Below are 24926 nucleotides of genomic sequence, written 5' to 3'. Positions count from 1 at the left end.
TATCATTTGTAAAATGACATTTTGTTCTGTAGTGTCTTGGAAGCCCATTTGGGCTGGGCACCGGTAGGGGTATGACACTTAAATATCATATCAATACACTTACATTTACTACATTTACATTTACTGTACTTTTTCGCCGCATTTGTTGAAAACCAAATCAGAAAATACTCTTGATATATTTAGTAACATGATAAGAAAATTCCTGGAAAATCTGGGGTAGGTGCAAAAGACAAAAAAAATGATGAGGGTTTGAGTGAAAGGACAAAAACAATGAATAAACTGATATATATATATATATATATATATCTACATATATATATACATATACATACAGTTGAAGTCGGAAGTTTACATACACCTTAGCCAAACACATTTAAACTCAGTTTTACACAATTCCTGACATTTAATCCTCGTAAAAATCCCCTGTTTTAGGTCAGTTAGGATCACCACTTTATTTTAAGAATGTGAAATGTCAGAATAATAGTAGAGATAATGATTTATTTCAGATTTGATTTCTTTCATCCCATTCCCAGTGGATCAGAAGTTTATATACACTCAGTAAGTATTTTGTAACATTGCCTGTAAATTGTTAAACTTGGGTCAAACGTTTCGGGTAGCCTTCCACAAGCTTTCCACAATAAGTTGGGGGGATTTTGGCCCATTCCTCCTGACAGAGCTGGTGTAACTGAGTCAGGTTTGTTGGCCTCCTTGCTCGCACATGCTTTTTCAGTTCTGCCCACAAATTTTCTATGCGATTTAGGTCAGGGCTTTGTGATGGCCACTCCAATACCTTGACTTTGTTGTCTTTAAGCCATATTGCCACTATTGTTTGTACAGATGAACGTGGTACTTTTTAGGTGTTTTGGAAATTGCTCCCAAGGATGAACCAGACTTGTGGAGGTCTACAATTTATTTTTTTTTAAATCTGATTTCTTTTGATTTTCCCATGATGTCAAGCAAAGAGGCACTGAGTTTGAAGGTAGGCCTGAAAGGCTTGAAATACATCCACAGGTACACCTCCAATTGACTCAAATGATGTCAATTAGCCTATCAGAAGCTTCTAAAGCCATGACATAATTTTCTGGAATTTTCCAAGCTGTTTAAAGGCACAGTCAACTTAGTGTATGTAAACTTCTGACCCTCTGGAATTGTGAATTATAAGTCAAATAATCTGTCTGTAAACAATTGTTGGAAAAATTGCTTGTGTCATGCACAAAGTAAATGTCTTAACCAGACTTGCCAAAACTATAGTTTGTTTACAAGAAATGTGTGGAGTGGTTGAAAAACTAGTTTTAATGACTCCAACCTAAGTGTATGTAAACGTCCGACTTCAACTGTATGTACTTATACAGTGCATTCGGAAGGTATTCAGACCTTGACTTTTTCCACATTTTGTTACATTACAGCCTTATTCTAAAATGGATTAAAGAAATGTTTATCAATCCCTTATCAATCTACAAACAATATCCCATAATTACAAAGCGAAAACAAGTTAAAAACAGGAATACCTTATTTACATAAGTATTCAGACCCTTTGCTATGAGACTTGAAATTGAGCATCCTGTTTCCATTGAGATGTTTCTACAACTTGATTGGAGTCCACCTGTGGTACTTAAATTGATTGGACATGATTTGGAAAGGCACACTCCTGTTTATATAAGGTCCCACAATTGACAGTGCATGTCAGAGCAAAAACCAAGCCATGAGGTCAAAGGAATTGTCCGTAGAGCTCCGAGACAGAATTGTGTCGAGGCACAGATCTGGGGAAGGGTACCAAAAAATGTTGCCAACATTGAAGGTCCCAAAGAACACAGTGGTCTCCATCATTCTCAAATGTATGAAGTTTGGAACCACCAAGACTTTTTAGAGCTGGCCACCCGGCCAAACTGAGCAATCATGGAGGAGGGGCCTTGGTCAGAGAGGTGACCAAGAACCCGAAGGTCACTCCGACAGACCTCCAGAGTTCCTCTGTGGAGATGGGAGAAACTTCCATAAGGACAACCATCTCTGAAGCACTCCAACAATCAGGCCTTTATGGTAGAGTGGCCAGACAGAAGCCACTCCTCAGTAAAATACACATGACAGTGTTACGCTATGAATATTTCCTTTAACCTGTCACAACAGCCTGCTTGGAGTTTGCCAAAAGCCACCCAAAGGACTCTCAAACATGAGAAACAAGATGCTCTGGTCTGATGAAACCCAGATTGAATTATTTGGCCTGAATGCCAAGCATGACGTCTGGAGGAAACCTGGCACCATCCCTACGGTGAAGCATTGTGGTGACGGCATCATGCTGAGGGGATGTTTTTCGGTGGCAGGGACTTGGAGACTAATCAGGATCTAAGGAAAGATGAACGGAGCAAAGTAGAGACAGATCCTTGATGAAAACCTGCTCCAGAGCCCTCAGGACCTTAGACTGGGGCAAAGGTTCTCCTTCCAACAGGACAACAACCCTAAGCACAAAGCCAAAACAACGCATTAGTGGCTTCGGGACAAGTCTCTAAATGTCCTTGAGTGGCCCAGCCAGAGCCCAGACTTGAACCCGATCGTACATCTCTGGAGAGACCTGAAAATAGCTGTGCAGCGACGCTCCCCATCCATCCCAACAGAGCTTGAGATGATCTGCAGAGAAGAATGGGAGAAACTCCCCAAATACAGGTGTGCCAAGCCTGTAGCGTCATACCCAAGAATACTCAAGGCTGTAATCGTGGCCAAAGGTAATTTAACAAATTACTTAGTAAAGGCTCTGAATGCCTATGTAAATGTGATATTTCAGCTTTTTATTTTTTATAAATTTTCTAAAATGTCAACCTGTTTTTGCTTTGTCATTATGGTGTATAGTGTGTAGATTGATGAGGAAAAAATATATTTAATCAATTTTAAAATAAGGCTGTAACGTAACAAAATGTGGAAAAAGTCAAGGGGTCTGAATACTTTCGAATGCGCTGTATATGTTGCCCAAAGAGTTTTGCAAGATTGGTAGATTCTTATCTAAAATTGTTCACAGCTTGTAATGGCTGCTAAAGGTGCTTCCACCAAGTATTAACTCTGGGTTGTGAAGACATATGCAATCAATTATTCATTTGGAAAATTGTAATGTCCGAGGTGTAGTGGGTGAGAAGTCAGGCGCAGGAAGCAGAGTTCAGGGTAGTGCTAATACCTTTTAATGCACAACAACGGTGAACATACGCCAACCCCACAAAACACGGGGCGCCCACCAAAACAAATGCCCCAAACACGGGGGACTTGAACAGTCCAGCAAAAACCCAAGCAAATGGGAAAGCCATGACACACAGACGTGTACACACGTACATATTGTAATTGTTTTTAATAACCTGCCCAGGGACTGCGGTTGAAAATTAGCCGGCTGGCTAAAACCGGCACTTTTACTGAAACGTTGATTAATGTGCACTGTCCCTGTAAAAATAAACTCAAACTCAAACATCAAACAATCCCGCACAACCAGGCAAGCCTGCTGGTAAATAAAGCCCGACCAATCAGCCTAAAACAAACACAGGTGAAACCAATAAACAGAAAAGGGGAAAAGGGATCAGTGGCAACTAGTAGGCCGGTGACGACGACCGCCGAGCGCCACCCAAACAGGAAGGGGAGCTACCTTCGGTAGGAGTCGTGACAAATGTTCTATAATTTTTCTTTCGCTTTGAAAATGTAGTGTAGGTTGTGTAGATCGGTAGCAAGAAATATCTAATTTAATCCCATTTTATTTAATTCTAAGGCAGCAAAATGTGAAGACTATGCAAGATGTGTGAACCTCGTCCTTTGACTAGTTTTATCATTTTGTATGTGTGAAATATTTCATATTTTGATTGTTTATCAAAGTGTTGTTGTGTGCTCAGGCATACTGCAGTATTCTGTACCTGAAGCCCCGGATGCAGATCATAATTCGAGGTCAGAAAGTGAAGACTGAGCTCATCTCCAAGAGCCTGGCTTGCATTGCTAAGGACCATTACAAGCCCAACTTTGTGGTATCCTTCCTCACCCCGGAGCCTCTCTGGATGGATTTAGTCTGTGTGCGTGCGCATGTTGTCATGTCCTCGAGACGACACAACTTTTGTTTGCATTTGGAGGGAAATTAGAAATCGGAAAATATGGGTAGTATGCTCTATATACAAGACATACCATCAGTCACTGCTATAGACGCAATACATTATAAGCTTGCAATAATCAGTTACCTATCGTTAGCTAATTATAAGTTAAATGTATTCCATAGTTGGATGTTCATGTTCAACATAGTGATACAATATGGTATTTTTCATAAAGGGGAAAAGGATATATATATGCCACTGCTCTCCTTTCTGTTTGAGTTGTCCTTAAGTCCTATACCAGAACAGACGCATCCCTGTGACCTTTGGGTACAACACCAAGTGCAAGGACCAATACGGCATCATGATGTACCACAAAAACCGCCTTATCAAAGCCTATGAGCGAGTGGGCGTTCAACTCAAGGTATAATAGTGAATGTGCATGTGCATAAGAAAAATGACTGCCATCCATTGTGGTACTCAGATGCTTCTATTGTGGGACTTGTATTCGGAAAGTTTTCAGATCCCCTTGACTTTTTCCCCCAAAAATATGTTACAGCCTTATTCTAAAATGGATTAAATTGTTTTTCCCCCTCATAAATCTACACACAATACCCCATAATGACAAAGAAAACACAGGTTTTTATTTTTTCCAAAGAAATAATGAAATATCACATTTTACATAAGTATTCAGACCCTTTACTTAGTACTTTGTTGAAGCACCTTTGGCAGCGATCACATTCTTGAGTCTTCTTGGGTATGACACTACAAGCTTGGCACACCTGTATTTGGGGAGTGTCTCCCATTCTTCTCTGCAGATCCTCTCAAGCTTTGTTAGGATGGATGGGGAGCGTCACTGCACAGCTATTTTCAGGTCTCTCCAGAGATTAGATCGGGTTCAAGTCCGGGCTCTGGCTGCGCCACTCAAGGACATTTAGAGACTTGTCCCGAAGCTACTCCTGCGTTGTCTTGGCTTTGTGCTTAGAGTCGTTGTCCTGTTGGAAGTTGCCCCAATCTGACGTCCTGAGTACTCCGCAGCAAGTTTTCATCAAGGATCTCTCTGTACTTTCCTCCGTTCATCTTTCCCTCGATCCTCAATGGACAATTCCTTCAGCCTCATGGCTTGGTTTTGTGCCTTACCAAATCATGTCCAATCAATTGAATTTACCACAGGTGGACTCCAATCAAGTTGTAGAAACATCTCAAGGATGATCAATGGAAACATGATGCACCTGAGCTCAATTTCGAGGCTCATAGCGAAGGATCTGAATACTTATGTAAATAAGATATATTTTATTTTTAATAAATGTGCAAAAAAATTATACAACCCTGTTTTCGCTGTAGATTGTTAAGGGAAACAATTTAATCAATTTTAGAATAAGGCTGTAACGTAACAAAATGTGGAAAAAGCGAAGCCGTCTGAATACTTTCCGAATGCACTGTATATCCTGTCACTGACCCCATAACCACCTCTATCCCCCTCCCTCAGGCCAACAACCAAGGTCTCGGGGTTATAGGGGTCATCGAGTGTAACTTTCTGGAGCCCACCCACAACAAGCAGGATTTTGACAATACTGACAAATACAGGTAATGAGGAGAGTGCTCCATTCAAGAACATGTCCTGAGGAACTGTTTTCCACTCAATAAAACAAAACTATTTATCATCAATCTGCCCACACTCACTTTAAAGATGGTGTACTTTCAATAATCTAGTTGAATAAATCAGCACTAGGTGAACTGTGTTTATTTCTTATTTTCTATGTGTAGGAAAACCATCAACAACTTGGGGGTAAAGCTGGAGGACTACTGGAAAGAGATACGTTTTAAGAGAAACAAAGAAGATCCTAGCAGCACCACACCAGTGGAAGACACCATGTAAGTAAAACACTCCTCTGTTTTCCTTTCTCCTCTCTCCATCCCTCCTCTAACTGGTTCTTCTGTGTATCTCTACATCCATAGGAAACGTCCAGACCAGAACTGGGTGCAGTGTGACACCTGCCTGCGCTGGAGGAAGCTGCCAGATGGAATTGATTGCAAACGGCTCCCAAAGGAGTGGTTCTGCCACATGAACCCTGACCCCCAGTTCAGGTGAGTCCCACCTAGATCAAACAATAATACTTATAACAGGTGTTATAAAATACACTGAGTATGCCAAACATTAGGAACACCACAGGCTTGTAATTTACCATTTCACGGTAAGGTCTACACCTGTTTTATTTGGCACATGTGACAAATACAATTTGATTTGATTTAAGAGTTGCACCCGCCCATTTTGCCCTCAGAACATCTTCAATTCGTCATGGTATGGACTACGTGTCGAAAGCATTCCACAAGGATGCTAACCCATGTTGACTCCAATGCTTCCCACATTTTTTTTACGTGAAAATCCTTGGTTTCTCTCAGTGGACAGGGCCTTTTCGCGGCACATTTGTAAGTCTCTGATTGTCCAAAAGGGGTTTCTCTGTTGTTCTCCTCTGCAGTCGTCTGGTATCCGGTGACTTGTCGTGTAGTCCTGAACAGAACTACACATTTATTCTCCTTCCATTCGCTCTGGAAGATGCTTCTTTGAAGATAGGCTAGCCAGCCGTGTCGATGGTTCCCAGTGGGGTGATGAGAGTAGTGTACTACAGTACTACAGTGGTTTGAGCAGAGTAGTAGAATGGTTCCACTTCAATTCGCGTTTCTAGATACTTTACTTAGGACAGCTAATCAGCCGTACCAGTGATTGTCCGGGAGGGGACTTTATTGTCTCTACCCCGTGTTGAGATTCAGAGTTCAAACCACTTTAAACGTAAAGCTGCAGTCTCTCTGGTCTGGTATGTTAATTCTTAACCCATCATTTTATACAGTTTGTTCAAAATGAGCAGTTCCATCAACTTGACACGCTCTCTGACCACACTACTTACTGTGGACGGTTATAGAAACAATTTCCTCCTATAGTTTCTCAAATCACATCCCTTTCCTAACAAAAACACTTTCATCATTTTCATATAGCAAACACAACACAGAGGATGGAAACTTCATACATGTAGTGAATATACTTTAAGTTACAGTATTTCCTTTATAACATATTTAATGACATCACAAAAAGTACTACCAAAAAAGATATTAGTGGTAACCTGTCTGGGAATGGGGTTCCGCTAACCCCGTTCTGCTAGCGGAACCCCTCGCCAACAGCCAATAAAATTGCCATGCACCAAATACAAATCAACAGAAATCTCATAAACCAAATTTCTCAAATATACAAGTATTCAGCACCATTTTAAAGATACAATTCTCATGAATCCAGCCACAGTGTTGATTTAAAAAATGCTTTACAGCGAAAGCTCCACAAATGATTATGTTAGGTCACGACTAAGTCACAGAATAAACCTAGCCATTTTTCCAGCCAAAGAGAGGAGTCACAAAAAGCACAAATAGAGATAAAATGAATCACTAACCTTTGATGATCACTCATAGGACTTCATGTTACACAATACATGTATGTTTTGTTGATAAAGTGCATATTTATATCTAAAAATCTCATTTTACATTGGCATGTTATGTTCAGTTCCAAAACATGCAGTGATTTTGCAGAGAGCCACATCAATTTACAGAAATACTCATTATAAATGTGGATGAAAATACAAGTGTTATGCATGGAACTTTAGATAAACTTCTCCTTAATGCAACCGCTGTGTCAGATTTCAAAAACACTTTACGGGAAAAGCATACCATACAATAATCTGAATACGGAGCTCAGAGCCCAAACCAGCCAAAATAAATATCTGCCATGTTGCGCAGTCAACATTAGTAAGAAATAGCATTATAAATATTCACTTACCTTTGATGATCTTCATCAGAATGCACACCCAGGAATCCCAGTTCCACAGTAAATGTTTGATTTGTTCGATAAAGTTCATCATTTATGTCCATATACCTCCTTTTGTTTGGGCATTTGGTAAACAAATCGAAAAGCGCATGCAACTTCCAGCGGAAAGGTCGGACGAAAATTCCAAAAACGTATATTACTGGTCGTAGAAACATATCAAATGATGTATAGAATCAATCTTAAGGATGTTTTTATCATAAACGTTCAATAATGTTCCAACCGGAGAATTCCATTATCTGTAGAAAAGCAATGGAACGAGAGCTAACTCTCTCATGACCGCGCATGGTCAGCTCGTGGGACTCAGGCAGACCTCTGACTCATTCCCCTCTCATTCAGCCCCCCTTCATAGTAGAAGCATCAAACAACGTTCTAAAGATGGTTGACATCTAGTGGAAGCCTTAGGAAGTGCAACATAACCAATATCCCACTGTATCTTCAATAGGGGCTGAGTTGAAAAACGACAAACCTCAGATTTCCCACTTCCTGTTTGGATTTTTTTCTCTGGGTTTTTTCTGCCATATGAGTTCTGTTATACTCACAGACATCATTCAAACAGTTTTTGAAACTTCAGAGTGTTTTCTATCCAATATGCATATATTAGAATATATTAGCATCTGGGACTGAGTAGGAGGTAGTTTACTCTGGGCACGCTTTTCATCCAAAAGTGAAAATGCTACCCCCTATCCCAATGAAGTTAAGTTGCCTCAGATCATTCCCAACGTTCTATGTTAGAAATATTGTTCCAGTATTTACTTTTGAACGAGTTAAGAGTTTTGGTGGGAAAAAGTATTCTTGAAACAAAGAACATTCCTTGGGTGATTTGGATAGGGAAGGTCTGAGTGTTCTGTCCTTGATTTACAACAGGGTGTGAGGTGTTAACCCCCACCAGTCTCCCCCTCTGCGGGTGAGAGGTAGTCTGGTTGAAGTTATTAATTGCAAAGCTGATCTGACCTATTTGGATTCTCACAGGACAGTCATGACAAAACTGTTGAGTGTAAAAAACCCAGCAGCGTTACGGTTCTTAGTTGCCTGGCAACTACTACCATGCCCTGTTCAAAGGCACCTAAATCGTATGTCTTGACCATTCACCCGCTGACTGGCACACATACATAATCCATGTCTCAAGGCTTAAAAATCCTTCTTTAACCTGTCTTCTCCCCTTCATCTACACTGATGAAGTGGATTTAACAAGTAACAACAGTAAGGGGTCATAGCTTTTACCCGGTCAGCCTATGTCAAGGAAAGAGCAAGTGTTCTTAATGTTTTGTATACTCAGTGTATATTGTCTGTGCATGCCTACTTGCCAACCAGTGTGCATGCATTTGTGTGTGTTGACGTTGCCACTATAGTATATAGACATTCAGTATCCCCTATTCCAGAAGCTGCACGGTAGAGGAAGAACCTGAAGACTCCGATGATGACCAACCTTCATACCAGAAAACCTACAAGCAACAGTGAGAACCCAACCATATACTGTATCAATGATGCTGCATCTAAATATATTTGTAATGCATAACTGAACATGTAGGCTATTTGCAGATAATGAACCTTGAGGCTGAAACATGGATCGTTATTTTGTCTATGCATGGAGTGAAAAAACAACGTTAGGCCTTGCACAAAATGTGCTTTGTATGATTTATTGATGGAGGCAAAATAATCGTGACATGTTTACCATGCTGGCTCGCGGCACAAGTTGCTTGAGTTTTCATGATGCTGAGAGTTTTCCCACCACAATACTTGCATTTGGTAGAAGCTGGGCCGTTTACGTTTTACTCGACGCAGGTAAAACATTTTTTGTGTAACATGTTAGACAAAAAAATGGCTTACTATCAAACGCAAAATAGCTAGCTGGCATAGTCAACTGCATGCTTGCAGTCACATGTCAAATGGCATTTTCATATTTATAAGGACAAATGAGCTGGTGTTCAGACTAGAAAAGTGTAAAACCCAAAGAAAACTGTTGACTTGACAGATTCATATGCAAGTGAGATTTTGCCTTAATTTAGCAGCACAGTAGTCAAGGCATTAACATTGTATATAGGCTATTTTATAGAATGTATAGGAGGTGAGATGAATGCAATTACTGATTTTCATGTTCAATCGAATCTAGATGGTGCCAGTGTTTTTTAATATGTCATCTGTGTTCTGTTTCACAGTGAAAGGAACACCAAAATGAAGCAGGATAAGAAACGACAACAGGTTAGCTGTCTGTGTGTGTCTGTCCGTCAGTGTATACACTACATAAGCAAAAGTATGTGGAAACCCCATCAAGTTAGTGGATTTGGATAGTTCAGCCACATCCATTGTTGACAGGTGTATAAAATCGAGCACACAGCCATGCAATCTCCAAAGACAAAAATTTGTTGTAGAATGGCTCGTACGGAAGAGCTCAGTGACTTTCAACGTGGCACTGTCATAGGATGCCACCTTTACAAAAAAAGTAAGTTTGTCAAATTTCTGCCTTGCTAGAGCTGTCCCGGTCAACTGTATTGCTCTTATTGTGAAGTGGAAATGTCTAGGGGCAACAATGGCTCAGCAGCGAAGTGGTAGGCCAGACAAGCTCACAGAGCGGGACCGTCGAGTGCTGAAGTCTGTCCTCGGTTGCAACACTCACTACCGAGTTCCAAACTGACTCTGGAAGCAACGTCAGCACAATAACTGTTCTACGGGAGCTTCATGAAATTGGTTTCCGTGGCCGATCAGCGGCATACCAGCCTAAGATCACCATGCACAATGCCAAGCGTCGGATGGAGTGGTGTAAAGCTCACCGCCATTGGACTCTGGAGCAGTGGAAACACTTTCTCTGGAGTGACAAATCACGCTTCACCATCTGGTAGTCCGACGGATGAATCTGGGTTCGGCAGATGCCAGGAGAATGCAACCTTCCTGAATGCATAGTGCCAACTGTAAAATTTGGTGGAGGAGGAATAATGGTCTGGGGTTGTTTTTTATGGTTCGGGCTAGGCCCCTTAGTTCGAGTGAAGGAAAATCTTAACGCTACTGCATACAATGACATTCTAGTAGATTCTGTGCTTCTAACTTTGTGGCAACAGTTTGGGGAAGGTCCTTTCCTGTTTCAACATGACAATGCCCTGTTCACAAAGTGAGGTCCATAGCCCTGACCTCAACCCCATCAAACACCTTTGGGATAAATTGGAAAGCTGACTGCGAACCAGGCCTAATCGCCCAACATCACTAATGCTCTTGTGGCTAGAATGGAAGCAAGTCCCAGCAGGAATGTTCCAACATCTAGTGGAAAGCCTTCCCAGAAGAGCGGAGGCTGTTATAGCAGCAAAGGGGGGGACCAACTCCACATGAATGCCCATGACTTTGGAATGAGATGTTCGACAAGCAGGTGTCCACATGCTTTTAGTCATGTAGTGTATGTCACACCCTGGTTCATGATAATGTTATGCCCACAAATGTTTTGTTCTCCCTAATATGTTGTGTACCCTACCCAAACTACCCTGGTGTTTGTGTGTGTGTCAGAATGAAGATGAGCAGAGGAAGGCAGAGCAGATGCAGATTAAGGCTCTGGCTCAGAAGAACAAGACTCTGAAGCACCAGAGGATCTCTTGCCTCGCCAAAGCATGTAAGTCTACTGTACGAGCTGTGTGTGCATGTGTTATGTTGATGGGGACCTCCAAAAACATTTCCCTAATCTCTACCGTGTGCTTTCTATCAACCCCTCCAGCTCCTTCAACCCCTCCAGCCCCGTCAACCTCTCCGGCCCCGTCAACCCCTCCGGCCCCGTCAACCCCTCCAGCCCCGTCAACCCCTCCGGCCCCGTCAACCCCTTCAAACCCAAGGTAGACCCACTGTCTGAGTGGTAGGGTCTCTCCTCCCTTGAATTCTCTCTCTCTCTCTCATAGTGTTTGTAGTTCATATCATTGCCACAGGGGACAGAGATTTTCTGTAAATAATCATCATTATTCATTCAATAGTGCATCAAGTGATAAGCCCCCATATCCTCTCTACAGAATGAAGAGAACCCTGGCCATGACCCCTGAAAGTGAGACAAAAAAACCCAGGTTGAATGGTTTCCACAACAACACCCCCATGGAGACTGTATCACCGGCTGCTGAAACAACCATGTCATCCACGTCAGTCATCATCCCTGTTGATGATGACGACGATAACATCATGGATGACGATGACATTATGATCTTGGAGATCAACAGCACCCCTATTCAGAAGAAGGCAACATTTGACCTTGCCATGGTAAAATCAGAGAGCAGGGCCATGGAGACACCTTCTGGCACTGGCAATGTTAAAACTAGCTGCACAGGAACAAGCTCTGTGGAGACGGGAACTGCAGCGACCAGCTACTTCCCTCCACCACCTTCTTCAGAGCAGGTGAGCATCACCACCCAGACAGAGATCAGGAGCAAAGTGAAGGATGAAGATGAGGAGCACAAGGGGAAAAGGGAGAAGGAGGAAAAAGTTAGGGACAGAACCGAACCAGGCCCTTCCACACCAAACCCACCCTCTGCTGGCCCATCCTCTTCTGGTTCATCCGCCCCAGACCCATCAGACCATCCTATGATTGACTTTCGTAACCTGTCAGAGGCCCAGGAGCAGCAGGACCAGCTGCTGGAGCTCATGCAGGCTGCAGCCCACGAGAGGGACCAGTTCAAGGAGCAAGTCAACAAGTTGACCTCCCAGCTCCATAACCTGGAGGGCAGTATGCAGGAGCTCTCCCAGGCCACTGTGAAGAGAGAGCACTGCCACCAGGCCTGTCAGACTGGAGGAGGGGAAGAAGGAGAGCAGTCGGAGAGGATTAAGGTCAGTCACCAGCTGGCCATCTTGTAGCCTCATATATATTTGTATGCTGTTAATATTTAATGAGTAAGATTTGCCCAGCAGCTGTCGGTACAGTTAGTATTTGTTAAATGGACAATGCAGTGTGCGAAAGAACATTGCCAGGGTGTCTATCTGATATCTCCTTCCTCTCCCCATAATCCTTTGTCATCCATCCCCTCTGTGAACCTGCTTGCTCCCCAATTTACAGGTTGAGATTATAGAGGAGGAGAGGGGCAACCTCTGGTCTCTTTGTGAGACACTGCAGCAGGACGTGGTGGAGCTGAGGAGGGAGAAACAACAGTGGGGGAGAGAGAAACAGGAGAGAGAGAAACAGGAGAAAGAGAAACAGGAGAGAGAGAAACAGGAGAAAGAGAAACAGCTGAGAGAGAAACAGGAGAGCGAGGGAGCTCAGACATCAGCTGACCAGGCAGAGAGGTGAGACGGGGGGGCCACTAGTGCTGCTAATGGCTCGACCTCGGATACGCCCCAGTCGTGAGGATAAGATTGTTTCCTTCAGTATTCATTTCTGACAGTGTACATGTTGACAATCTGTTTTTCTGTCTGTCTGTCTCTCTCTTTCTCTCTCTCGCAGACTGAGGGAGCTTCGGAGGAGCGTTGGTCGTCTCCTGGTCACGTTTGTCCCAGCGCTGGACCTCGAACAAGTAAACTATGACTGTTCAGTCATTGACGAAATCCTCGACCAGGTTCTTACTGACGTGGAGTCCATGGGGCCTGTGTAGGTGCCTGTGGGCGGGACATGGATGGACGGGTTGTCATCCATCTTACTCTGTAAGGTGAGGCAAACTTGGGGATAGTCACAGATAATTCCTGCCTACCTTTTTACACTTTTAAAAATGGTTTTATAGGTATGTTTTTACAAACAAAAAAAGGAAATGAACACATAATACCCCATAATGACAAAGTAACAACAGGTTTGTAGAAATTTTTGCAAATCTATTAAAAATAAAAAACAGATACCTTATTTATATAAGTATTCAGACCCTTTGCTATGAGACTCAAAATTAAGCTCAGGTGCATCCTGTTTCCGTTGATCATCCTTGAGATTGATCATCCTTGATTAGAGTCCACCTGTAGTATTTTAAATTGATTGGACATGATTTGGAAAGGCACACAACTTTGAAGGTCCCCAAGAACACAGTGGCCACCATCATTCTTAAATGGATGAAGTTTGGAACCACCAAAACTCTTCCTAGAGCTGCCTACCCGTTCAAACTGAGCAATCGGGGGAGAAGGGCCTTGGTCAGTGACGTGACCAAGAACCTGATGGTCACTCTGGCAGAGCTCCAGAGTTCCTCTGTGGAGATGGGAAAATCTTCCAGAAGGACAACCATCTCTGCAGCACTCCACCAATCAGGCCTTTATGGTAGAGTGACTGGACGGAAGCCACTCCCAAGTAAAAGGCGCATGACAACCCGCTTGGAGTTTGCCAAAAGGCACTCCAAGGACTCTCAGACCATGGTCTGATGAAACCAAGATTGAACTCTTTGGCCTGAATGCCAAACGTCACGTCTGCAGGACACTTGGCACCATCCCTACGGTGAAGTATGGTGGTGGCAGCAACATGTTGTGGGGATGTTTTTCAGTGGCAGGGACTTGGAGACTAGTCAGGATCGAGGCAAAGATGAACGGAACAAAGTACAGAGAGATCCTTGATGAAAACCTGCTCCAGAGCCCTCAGGATCTCAGACTGGGGCGAAGGTTCACCTTCCAACAGGACAATGACCCTAGGCACAAAGCCAAGACAATGCAGGAGTGGCTTCGGGACAAGTCTCTGAATATCCTTGAGTGGCCCAGCCAGAGCCTGGACTTGAACACGATCAAACATCTCTAAAGAGACCTGAAAATAGCTGTGCAGCGATGCTCCACATTCAACCTGACAGAGTTTGAGAGGCTGTAATTGCTGTCAACAAAATACTGAGTAAAGGGTCTGAATACTTATGTAAATGTGATATTTCCTTCTTTTTTTCATATAAATTTGTACACATTTCTAAAAACCTGTTTTTGCTTAGTCATTATGGGGTATTGTGTGTAGGTTGATGTGGGGGGGACTATTTAATCAATTATAGGATAAGGCTGTAACATAAGAAAATGAGGAAAAAGTCAAGGGGTCTGAATACTTTCCGAATGCACTGAGTATACAAAACATCAAGAACACCTGCTCTTTCCATTACATAGACTGTCCAGGCGAATCTAGGTGTAAGGTATGATCCCTTATTGATTTCAGTTGTTAAATCCACTTTGTTTATTGTAGATGAAGGGGAGAAGACAGGTTAAAGAAGGATTTTTAGCCTTGAGACAATTGTGATATAGATTGTGTATGTGTGCCATTCAGAGAGGGGGGAGGGGTGTTCCTATTAGAAAGGTATTCCTAATGTTTTGTATACTTTTTGTATACTTTTTTAAATATACTTTTTTTAAACTTTTATTTTGTTCCATGACCATGGTGGTGTCTTGCACAGGGACACTCCAGGTCAATCTGGAAGCTGGTTGAGAGAATGCCTAGAGCGTGCAAAGCTGTCATCAAGGCAAAGGGTGGCTATTAGAAGAATCTCAAATATAAAATATATTTTGATTTGTTTAACACTTTTTTGGTTACAACATGATTCCATATGTGTTATTTCATAGTTTTGATGTCTTCACTATTATTCTACAATGTAGAAAATAGTAAAAATAAAGAAAAACCCTTGAATGAGTAGGTGTTCTAAAACTTTTGACCGGTAGTGTACATCAAACTCCACTGATAAGACATGTTATCATCATATAATCAAAATGAGTCATGTTACCCTCAGAGGTGTTATCCTTGTTACTGATCGAGACATGTAATCTAAACATGTTTTCCTTGTTACTAATCGAGACATCCCCTGAGACATGATGTCTCTTAAGAGATTTCTGACACATGTTATCCTCTACTGTAGATAACGTTATAGATCAGCTCACACAGAACTGGCAAACTCAGCTCACATTCACTCCATATTCACACTTACTAGTCCCCTGACAGCTCTCATTCACTAAATACTTAATAGCTCAATTTCAATCCTCTTATTGTCCAAATTTCAATCGGCTTATTATCCAGATGTCAATCTTAATACTAATAATTTCAATCTATTTCTTATCCACATTTCTATCAGCTTGATATCAAATGTAAAACTTATTATCCAAATTTCAGTTTAATATGTAATTTCTCACAATCACACAACTTTCACATTCACCTAGTACTATTACCCATGTGCATCTTCAACGATTCTCTTGTCATTACTTGCTATACACCTTATGTATCGTCAACGGTTCTCTTGCCACTACTTGCTATACATATAAATAACACCCCATATTCAAAAACGCCTTGTGTTATTTTGTAGTGGCTGCAGACCACATAGACATTTCTTCTAAATGCCTAGAGTCAGCAGTCAGTGGGGCTTTCCATGGTACCGTTACGCCCTCGTCCTAGTTCTCATAAGACTAGTAAATAGCCTCCTATCTATAAGACTGGGTACCTTTTTTTGTGTTACTCGCCCTGATTTTATTCTATATCATTTATTTTTATACTGATTTATTTAAATTTACTTACCAGTTGCCGTCCCTCAATTGTTTGTGAATGATGTGTCTCCTCCTGGGCAGCTCACAGCCAAATTCAAATTAAATTACTAAAAATATTTAATTTTCATGAAATCACAAGTGCAATATAGCAAAACACAGCATAGCTTGTTGTTAATCCACCTGGCGTGTCAGATTTCAATAAAGCTTTTCGGCGAAAGCATACCAAGCATTTATGTAAGAACATCTCTCTCAGTACACAAAATATTACAAACAGCTAGCAGCCAAGTAGATTGGTCACGAAATTCAGAAGAGCAATAAATTAAATCACTTACCTTGGATGATCTTCAGATGTTTGCACTCACGAGAATCCCAGTTACACAATAAATGTTCATTTTGTTCCATAAAGATTATTTTTATATCCAAAATACCTCCATTTGTTTGGCGCGTTATGTTCAGAAATCCACAGGCTCGAGGGGTCCCGACATCGCAGATGAAAATTCCAAATAGTATCTGTAACGTGCGTAGAAAGATGTAAAATGTTTTTTATAATCAATCCTCAGGTTGTTTTTACAATATATAATCGATAATATGTCAACCGGAATGTAGCTTCTTCCATAGGGGAAAGAGAGAAAATGGCTGTTGCGCATGAAAAACTCTGCTGGCACCCAGCCATCCACTGACGTGATGGGTTCTTTCTCGCTCATTTTTCAAAATAAAAGCCTGAAACTATGTCTAAAGACTGTTCACACCTTGAGGAAACCATAGGAAAAGGATTCTGGTTGATATCCCTTTAAATGGAGGCAAGGCATCCAATGGAACAGAGAGCTTTCGGGAAAAACAGCACTTCCTTGTTGGATTTTCCTCAGGTTTTCGCCTGCAATATCAGTTCTGTTATACTCACAGACAATATTTGGACAGTTTTGGAAACTTTAGAGTTTTCTATCATAATCTGACAATTATATGCATATTCTAGTTTCTGGGCCTGAGAAATAGGCAGTTTCAAATGGGTGTTTTTTTAGCCAAAAATGAAAATATAACTCAAGAAGTTATGGGTGGAATGTTATTATAAGTGTAATATTGGGATGCAAACTCAAAATAAAATACATTTAAACTCTGACACGGTACATGTGTTCTCTTTTTATAAGGCCATAACCATGTGTATGAGGTGTATACTTTTGTCTCAAAGTAGATTTGTTTAAGACTACTAAGAAACACTGTGACCGTGATTTAGCCCACTGCAGGAAAAGGTTTAAACTGTGGGGCTACTGAGAGAGAGAATACAGTAGACAGAACGGGTCAAAAAGTGATTTTTGACCTATTTTATGTGTCACGTGATTATGGCCATATACAGTGTGGGAAAAAAGTATTTAGTCAGCCACCAATTGTGCAAGTTCTCCCACTTAAAAAGATGAGAGAGGCCTGTAATTTTCATCATAGGTACACTTCAACTATGACAGACAAATGAGAAGAAAATCCAGAAAATCACATTGTAGGATTTTTAATGAATTTATTTGCAAATTATGGTGATAAATAAGTATTTGGTCACTTACAAACAAGCAAGATTTCTGGCTCTCACAGACCTGTAACTTCTTCTTTAAGAGGCTCCTCTGTCCTCCACTCGTTACCTGTATTAATGGCACCTGTTTGAACTTGTTATCAGTATAAAAGAAACCTGTCCACAACCTCAAACAGTCACACTCCAAACTCCATTATGGCCAAGACCAAAGAGCTGTCAAAGGACACCAGAAACAAAATTGTAGACCTGCACCAGGCTGGGAAGACTGGATCTGCAATAGGTAAGCAGCTTGGTTTGAAGAAATCAACTGTGGGAGCAATTATTAGGAAATGGAAGACATACAAGACCACTGATAATCTCCCTCGATCTGGGGCTCCACGCAAGATCTCACCCTGCGGGGTCAAAATGATCACAAGAACGGTGAGCAAAAATCCCAGAACCACACGGGGGAACCTAGTGAATGACCTGCAGAGAGCTGGGACCAAAGTAACAAAGCCTACCATCAGTAACACACTACGCCGCCAGGGACTCAAATCCTGCAGTGCCAGACGTGTCCCCCTGCTTAAGCCAGTACATGTCCAGGCCCATCTGAAGTTTGCTAGAGAGCATTTGGATGATCCAGAAGAAGATTGGGAGAATGTCATATGGTCAGATGAAACCAAAATAGAACTTTTTGGTAAAAACTCAACTCGTCGTGTTTGGAGGACAAAGAATACTGAGATGCATCCAAAGAACACCATCCCTACTGTGAAGCATGGGGGTGGAAACATCATGCTTTGGGGCTGTTTTTCTGCAAAGGGACCAGGACGTCTGATCTGTGTAAAGGAAAGAATGAATGGGGCCATGTATCGTGAGATTTTGAGTGAAAACCTTCCATCAGCAAGGGCATTGAAGATGAAACGTGGCTGGGTCTTTCAGCATAACAATGATCCCAAACACACCGCCCGGGCAACGAAGGAGTGGCTTCGTAAGAAGCATTTCAAGGTCCTGGAGTGGCCTAGCCAGTCTCCAGATCTCAACCCCATAGAAAATCTTTGGAGGGAGTTGAAAGTCTGTGTTGCCCAGCAACAGCCCCAAAACATCACTGCTCTAGAGGAGATCTGCATGGATGAATGGGCCAAAATACCAGCAACAGTGTGTGATAACCTTGTGAAGACTTATAGAAAACGTTTGACCTCTGTCATTGCCAACAAAGCGTATATAACAAAGTACTGAGAAACTTTTGTTATTGACCAAATACTTATTTTCCACCATAATTTGCAAATAAATTCATTAAAAATCCTACAATGTGATTTTCTGGATTTGTTTTCCTAATTTTGTCTGTCATAGTTGAAGTGTACCTATGATGAAAATTACAGACCTCTCTCATCTTTTTAAGTGGGAGAATTTGCACAATTGGTGGCTGACTAAATACTTTTTTGCCCCACTGTATGTACATCCTGTCCTTCCGTTCTCACGCTAGCGAGTGAGTGCTTATGTAACTTGATAGTGCATCTGTTTATGGTAAAGTATGTGTTTGCATTAAAGCTGTCAATAATTGATGTGTAGTGAACTTGTTGAACTGTGGAATGTGTTTGAACATTTTAAAGAGTAGAGTAGTGAGTCTCTGCTATTTAGTAATAATGTATATGAAACAGTAATTTCCGGGGGGGGGTATTGGTCAGTATAAGTAAAGAGCTGTGAACACTACGAGTGACAAGAAACCTCAAGAGATAATCCACAGAAGACTCTAAATAAATAAAACCTGTCTCCTAGACCAATTGTCAGTGTGTTGTGTCCCTGTCATGAACACAATGACAAAACCCTCGAAGCCATTCTTTGTGAGGCCTCTGATTGCGTTAATGGTGTGGTGGATATGAGTGACAGACATATGGGTTACATTTTCCAACCCGACGATTCAACGGTGAAGATTTTCACAAACGACAGCCTCAACACCCTTTTTCAACCAAAAACGGGGTGTTTTTCTCCTGCGTTGCGGATGAGAGAATGGCTTAAGACTTGCTCTATCTCAGATCGAACAGGCCCTCGGGGGAACAACCCTGCCGGGGTACGCATTGGAAGAGGAAGTCTGCAGGCGAGATGATTTGAAAGCCATAAGAATCTCTTCAGTGGCATATAGTCCAGACTCCAAAATTACCATTTTCAAATAGTTTAAATGCCACCAAATCAGTTAGTTCGTATGTTTTTTCAAAAGCCTACACAGAGGTCAACTATTTTGTGCCCTTTTCCAAAATCGTGAACTTTTGCATTGATTGGCGCTTCTGTCCTCAAGACATAACCTGGGCCTAAAGGCAAGAAGGCTGATATATCCAGGGAATGAAAACATGCGAAACCTGGAAGGCGCTGGAGATCATGGGGGGAAGAGACAGTGTCTGAACCGGCCACATCTTGATGATGGGGATTTAGAGACAGATCGAGGTGTTGGTTTACCACAGATAATTCCCAATGCCTTTTTTTCTTGAAGAAAGGAATTACTTATAAAACATGTATATGAAGGATTGTTCAATAATAACGTGTAAAATGTATGCATTTAGGTACTAAAGATTTAAAAATGTAATTTACATAGCCTGATATTTCATTTAATCTCTGTCTCTTGCTCTCTCTCTGTGTGTGTGTGTGTGTGTGTGTGTGTGTGTGTGTGTGTGTGTGTGTGTGTGTGTGTGTGTGTGTGTGTGTGTGTGTGTGTGTGTGTGTGTGTGTGTGTGTGTGTGTGTGTGTGTGTGTGTGTGTGTGTGTGTGTGTGTGTGTGTGTGTGTGTTGACAAGGATCTGTCGCGTCAGGGGTGGGGCTAATGACATATGCCACCACCCAACAGGTGGTTGTGTGTGAGATGTCTGTTGGTTACAAGCAAAGAACAATGCTGATAACATCATTTTTTAATAAAGGAATAATAATTATACATGTAAACATTTAAAGGATATAAATAGCATTTATGTATTAACATTTTATAATAATATGAAGTTTAAAAAAATAACTAAAGTGTATTTATCTTCAATGAATGAAATCTCTGGCTCTCTCTCTGTCCCCCGATATGTTCCTCTCTACACAAGAGAAGTGGTTCAGGGAAGATGTGTGTGTGCAAGCACATGCTTTACCATAAACAGATACACTATCAGGTTATATAAGCACTCACTCATAGGAGAACGGAAGGACATGATGTACATATAAGGGCATAAGCACGTGACACATAAAATAGGTCATCAATCACTTTTTGACCCATGCCGTCTACTGTATTCTCACTACTGAGTTTAACACCTCGTTCTCACACAGACTTACTACTCCAATGTGGATGGAGGCTCTGGAATCGTGTTAGTTTTTTCCCGGGATGATGATTTTCTCTTTGATTACAGGGGACCACAGTGAACTTTCCTGGAATGACGTCAGGAACAGGAATTCTCAGATTAGTGTAGGGATGTAAGCTCTGCAATTAACAGCTATGTTTACAATGCAACTGTTTTGAATGTATTATTTATTTGGGAATTTTTTATATTTATTCAAATTAAAAACGTATCACTGTTCTGTGTTGTGATTTTATTTCTCTCAATTAATAGAAATAACTCCTTGCTTCATATATCACTGGCAACAAAAGATACACATATTAATGCTGTAATGCATTACCAACAGCTTCTTAAAGTTTATGAGAAGAAAATATGCAGGTTGTCATTTATTGAGATGACTCGTGTACTGGAGGCAGCTCTGCATAGTGCTTACTAGCTGGCACAACCACAAAGTCATAAAATCTGATTTTCAACCTATCCTTAATGCCTAACCTTAAATTAAGACCAAAAAGCGAAATGTTGTTTACATTAATTTTTGCGATATACTGTGGACAATTTTGACTGTACAGCCAATCTTTTGGAAACTGCTCAGTTCTGACTCATAACAATAAATGTCAACCTGCAGAAAATAAATAGACATAGAAAACCCAATAACATTTACTGACTAAGGAATCCTCAATATGTCACTTTCACAATTCCATACACAATTAGTAATCATTTCTTTGTTTGGGAAGGCATCAAAAACAAAACGGAAGCAGAAATGTCATTCAGTGTATTAGAAGGGCACATAGTATCAAAGCAAGTGCATATTTGATGATTGGCAGGGCAATAGAAAATACCTACTCTTTGCCTGATGCACTTTAGGGGGGGGGGGTGGAATCAAACCACAACCACATGCTCATCCCTGACTCCTGCAATACATAGTGCCATCAGAAAGTATTCACACCTTTTGACTTTTCCACATTTGTTTTGTGTTAGACTGAATTTAAAATGGATTACATTTAGCTTTGTTGACTGGTCTACACACAATACCCAATAATGTCAAAGTGCAATTGTGTTTGTCATTTTTACAAATGAATGAACAATGAAAAGCTGAAATGTCTTGAGTCAATAAGTATTCAACCACTTTGTTATGGCAAGCATAATTTCAGGAGTTAAAATGTGCTTAAGTCACATAAGTTGCATGGACTCAGTGCAATAATAGTGTATAATTTTATTTTAAAATGACTGCACCCCACAAAAATCTATGCACCCCACATATACAAGTATCTGTAAGGTCGCTCAGTTGAGCAGTGAATTTCAAACAGATTCAACCACAAATACCAGAGGTTTTCCAATGTTTCGCAATGTACCTATTGGTAAACCAAAAAAAACAGACATGGAATATCCCTTTGAGCATGAAGTTATTAATTATACTTTGGATGTTGTATAAATACACCCAGTCACTACAAAGATACAGGTTTTCACAAAAAATATATGGAAATGTCTGCTCTATCCAAAATTATAACCAACTAATTGCAGCATTACCGCAAAAAATGGAAGAGGAAAGTGGATATAAGGGCACAGGGTGAGACCCAGATGCAGACATGGGAGGCAGATGGTTTGAGTCTCTGATATTTATTAGTATCCAAGGGGCAGGCACGAGAATGGTCGTGGACAGGCAAAAGTTCATAACAAGGTCAGAGTCCAGGAGGTACAGTGGCAGGCAGGCAGTATGGTCAGGCAGGTGGGTTCAGAGTCAAGGCAGGCAGTATGGTCAGGCAGGCGGGTTCAGAGTCAAGGCAGGCAGTATGGTCAGGCAGGCGGGTTCAGAGTCAAGGCAGGCAAGGGTCAAAACTGGAATGACTAACAAAAAATAGAGAAAATTAAAAAGCAGGAGCACGGAGTAACACTCTGGTTGACTTGAACAAACAAGACGAACTGGCACAGAGACAGAAAACACAGGTATAAATACCCAGGGGATAATGGGGAAGATGGGTGACACCTGGAGGGGGTGGAGACAAGCACAAGGACAGATGAAACAGATCAGGGTGTGACATTGGAAGGGGGAAAAGTAGGGAACTTGTCTGTCAGCCCTGCATTAAAGGCCATAATTGGTTAAGAAAAATGGACAAATAAAAAAGTATACCAGTTTCATTTAAGGACCAAAAAATTTGACAGCCGTGCCATATAGATTGCAAAATAGTTGGGAAGAGATTTTCGAAGTACCGATTCCATGGCACATGGTTTATGAACTGATACACAAAACAACTTCAAAACTTTACTTTTTTCATTCAAATTATTATACAAAATTCTTGCAACCAATAGATTGTTATATATATGGGGGGGATACAACCTTCCCAGAGACAGAATCATTAGATCATTTGTGTTGGTACTGTCCATATGGAGCTTGTTTTTGGTCACAGGTCCAGGAATGGCTGAAGAATTGCAACATTTACCTGAAGCTCACTCTGCAGATAGCACTCCTGGGTGATCTGAAAAGTCATAGTCAATCGATCAATAATATAATAATACTTTAGCAAAAAAAGTATTTTTAATGTACAATCTGTGCAAATTATGAGAATAGAAAGGTTCAGAACTTTTGTGAAACATCACAGCACAGTTGAAAAATAGATGGCAATTATAAATCCAATGTGGATGGTGTTAAGAGATAGATGGGAGGGGTTGAATGGAGCTGAAGGTTGGTAATAATAACACCTAATAACAACAGGATAGCTAATGTAAAACATACTGTGTCCATAAAACGTATATAGGTTCATAACTTTTGTGAAATAAATAGATGGGAGAGGTTGAGGTTAGACGAAGGACAGGAGTAAAAACAAACAAAAGATAACTATTGTAAAATAGACTGTGCCATAAAAAGTGTATGGTTTGTATAAGCTGGAAGTAGAAGTCTAAGCGTTGTTCACTAGTTTACTCCAATTAGGGAGGGGTGGTAGGGTTAGAAAGTAATTGTCACGACTTCTACCGAAGTCGGCTCCTCTCCTTGTTCGTGCGGCGTTCCGCGGTCAACGTCGCCGGCTTTCTAGCCATCGCTGCTCCATTTTTCATGTATCCATAATTCTTGTGACTGTTTTGCGCGTTTTGCACTTTTGCCTAAACAAAGTGTGCGCCTGTTAATAAATCTTTGCTCTCCTGCACCTGACTTCGCTTACCAGTAAGCACACATTCTGACAGTAATAAGGGGGGTACAGAATATAGCCCTATTTGGTAAAATAACAAGTCAATAATATGGCAAGAACAGCTCAAATAAGCAAAGCGAAACGGCAGTCCATCATTACTTTAAGACATGAAGGTCAGGCAATACAGAAAATGGAAGACCTAAAGTTACCTCTGCTGCAGAGGATAAATTCATTAGAGTTACCAGCCTCAGAAATTGCAGCCAAATAAATGAGTTTAAGTAACAGACACATCTCAACATCAACTATTCAGAGGAGACTAGCTACAAAGAAACAACTACTAAAGGACACCAATAAGAATAAGAGACTAGCTTTGGCCAAGAAACATGAGCAATGGACATTGAAATCTGAAATCTGTCCTTTGCTTTTATGAGTCCAAAATGTGAGATTTTTGGTTCCAAACGCTGTGTCTTTGTGAGAGGCGGTGTGGTTGAATGGATGAACTCCGTATGTGTATTTCCCATCTTAAAGCATGGAGGAGGAGGTGTTATGGTGTGGGGGTGCTTTGCTGGTGACACTGTCTGGGATTTATTTAGAATTCAAGGCACACTTAACCAGCATGGCTACCACAGCATTCTGCAGCAATACCCCGTCCCATCTGGTTTGGGCTTAGTGGGCCTATCATTTGTTTTTCAACAGGACAATTACCCAACACACCTCCAGGCTGTGTAAGGGCTATTT

The 24926-nt window shown here is 41.2% G+C and overlaps 1 protein-coding gene across 5 annotated transcripts in view; it reads left to right on the top strand.

The window, feature by feature from the left end:
* The window catches only part of LOC112225440 (MORC family CW-type zinc finger protein 3), a 48420-nt gene extending 23494 nt beyond the window's left edge, over positions 1 to 24926 (top strand). For 2 of the 5 annotated variants that reach the window (XM_024389416.2, XM_024389417.2), the window contains exons 7-18: positions 3858 to 3986; positions 4348 to 4467; positions 5533 to 5630; positions 5811 to 5918; positions 6003 to 6131; positions 9294 to 9368; positions 10071 to 10113; positions 11404 to 11506; positions 11609 to 11723; positions 11895 to 12699; positions 12926 to 13152; positions 13310 to 13710. In XM_024389416.2, the coding sequence (XP_024245184.1) occupies positions 3858 to 3986; positions 4348 to 4467; positions 5533 to 5630; positions 5811 to 5918; positions 6003 to 6131; positions 9294 to 9368; positions 10071 to 10113; positions 11404 to 11506; positions 11609 to 11723; positions 11895 to 12699; positions 12926 to 13152; positions 13310 to 13457 (2100 nt within the window). In that variant the 3' untranslated portion in view covers positions 13458 to 13710. Of the gene's footprint in view, positions 1 to 3857; positions 3987 to 4347; positions 4468 to 5532; positions 5631 to 5810; positions 5919 to 6002; positions 6132 to 9293; positions 9369 to 10070; positions 10114 to 11403; positions 11507 to 11608; positions 11724 to 11894; positions 12700 to 12925; positions 13153 to 13309; positions 13711 to 15197; positions 15314 to 21138; positions 21307 to 24884 lie in introns of those variants that run through there. The other 3 variants (XR_002949600.2, XR_002949599.2, XR_006080025.1) reach the window with 3 other exon arrangements.

Source organism: Oncorhynchus tshawytscha, linkage group LG26 (assembly GCF_018296145.1).
Source record: "Oncorhynchus tshawytscha isolate Ot180627B linkage group LG26, Otsh_v2.0, whole genome shotgun sequence".
Taxonomy (NCBI): Eukaryota; Metazoa; Chordata; class Actinopteri; order Salmoniformes; family Salmonidae; genus Oncorhynchus; species Oncorhynchus tshawytscha.
Note: the sequence above shows the minus strand (reverse complement) of the source record. Positions and strands in the feature narration are given on the sequence as shown.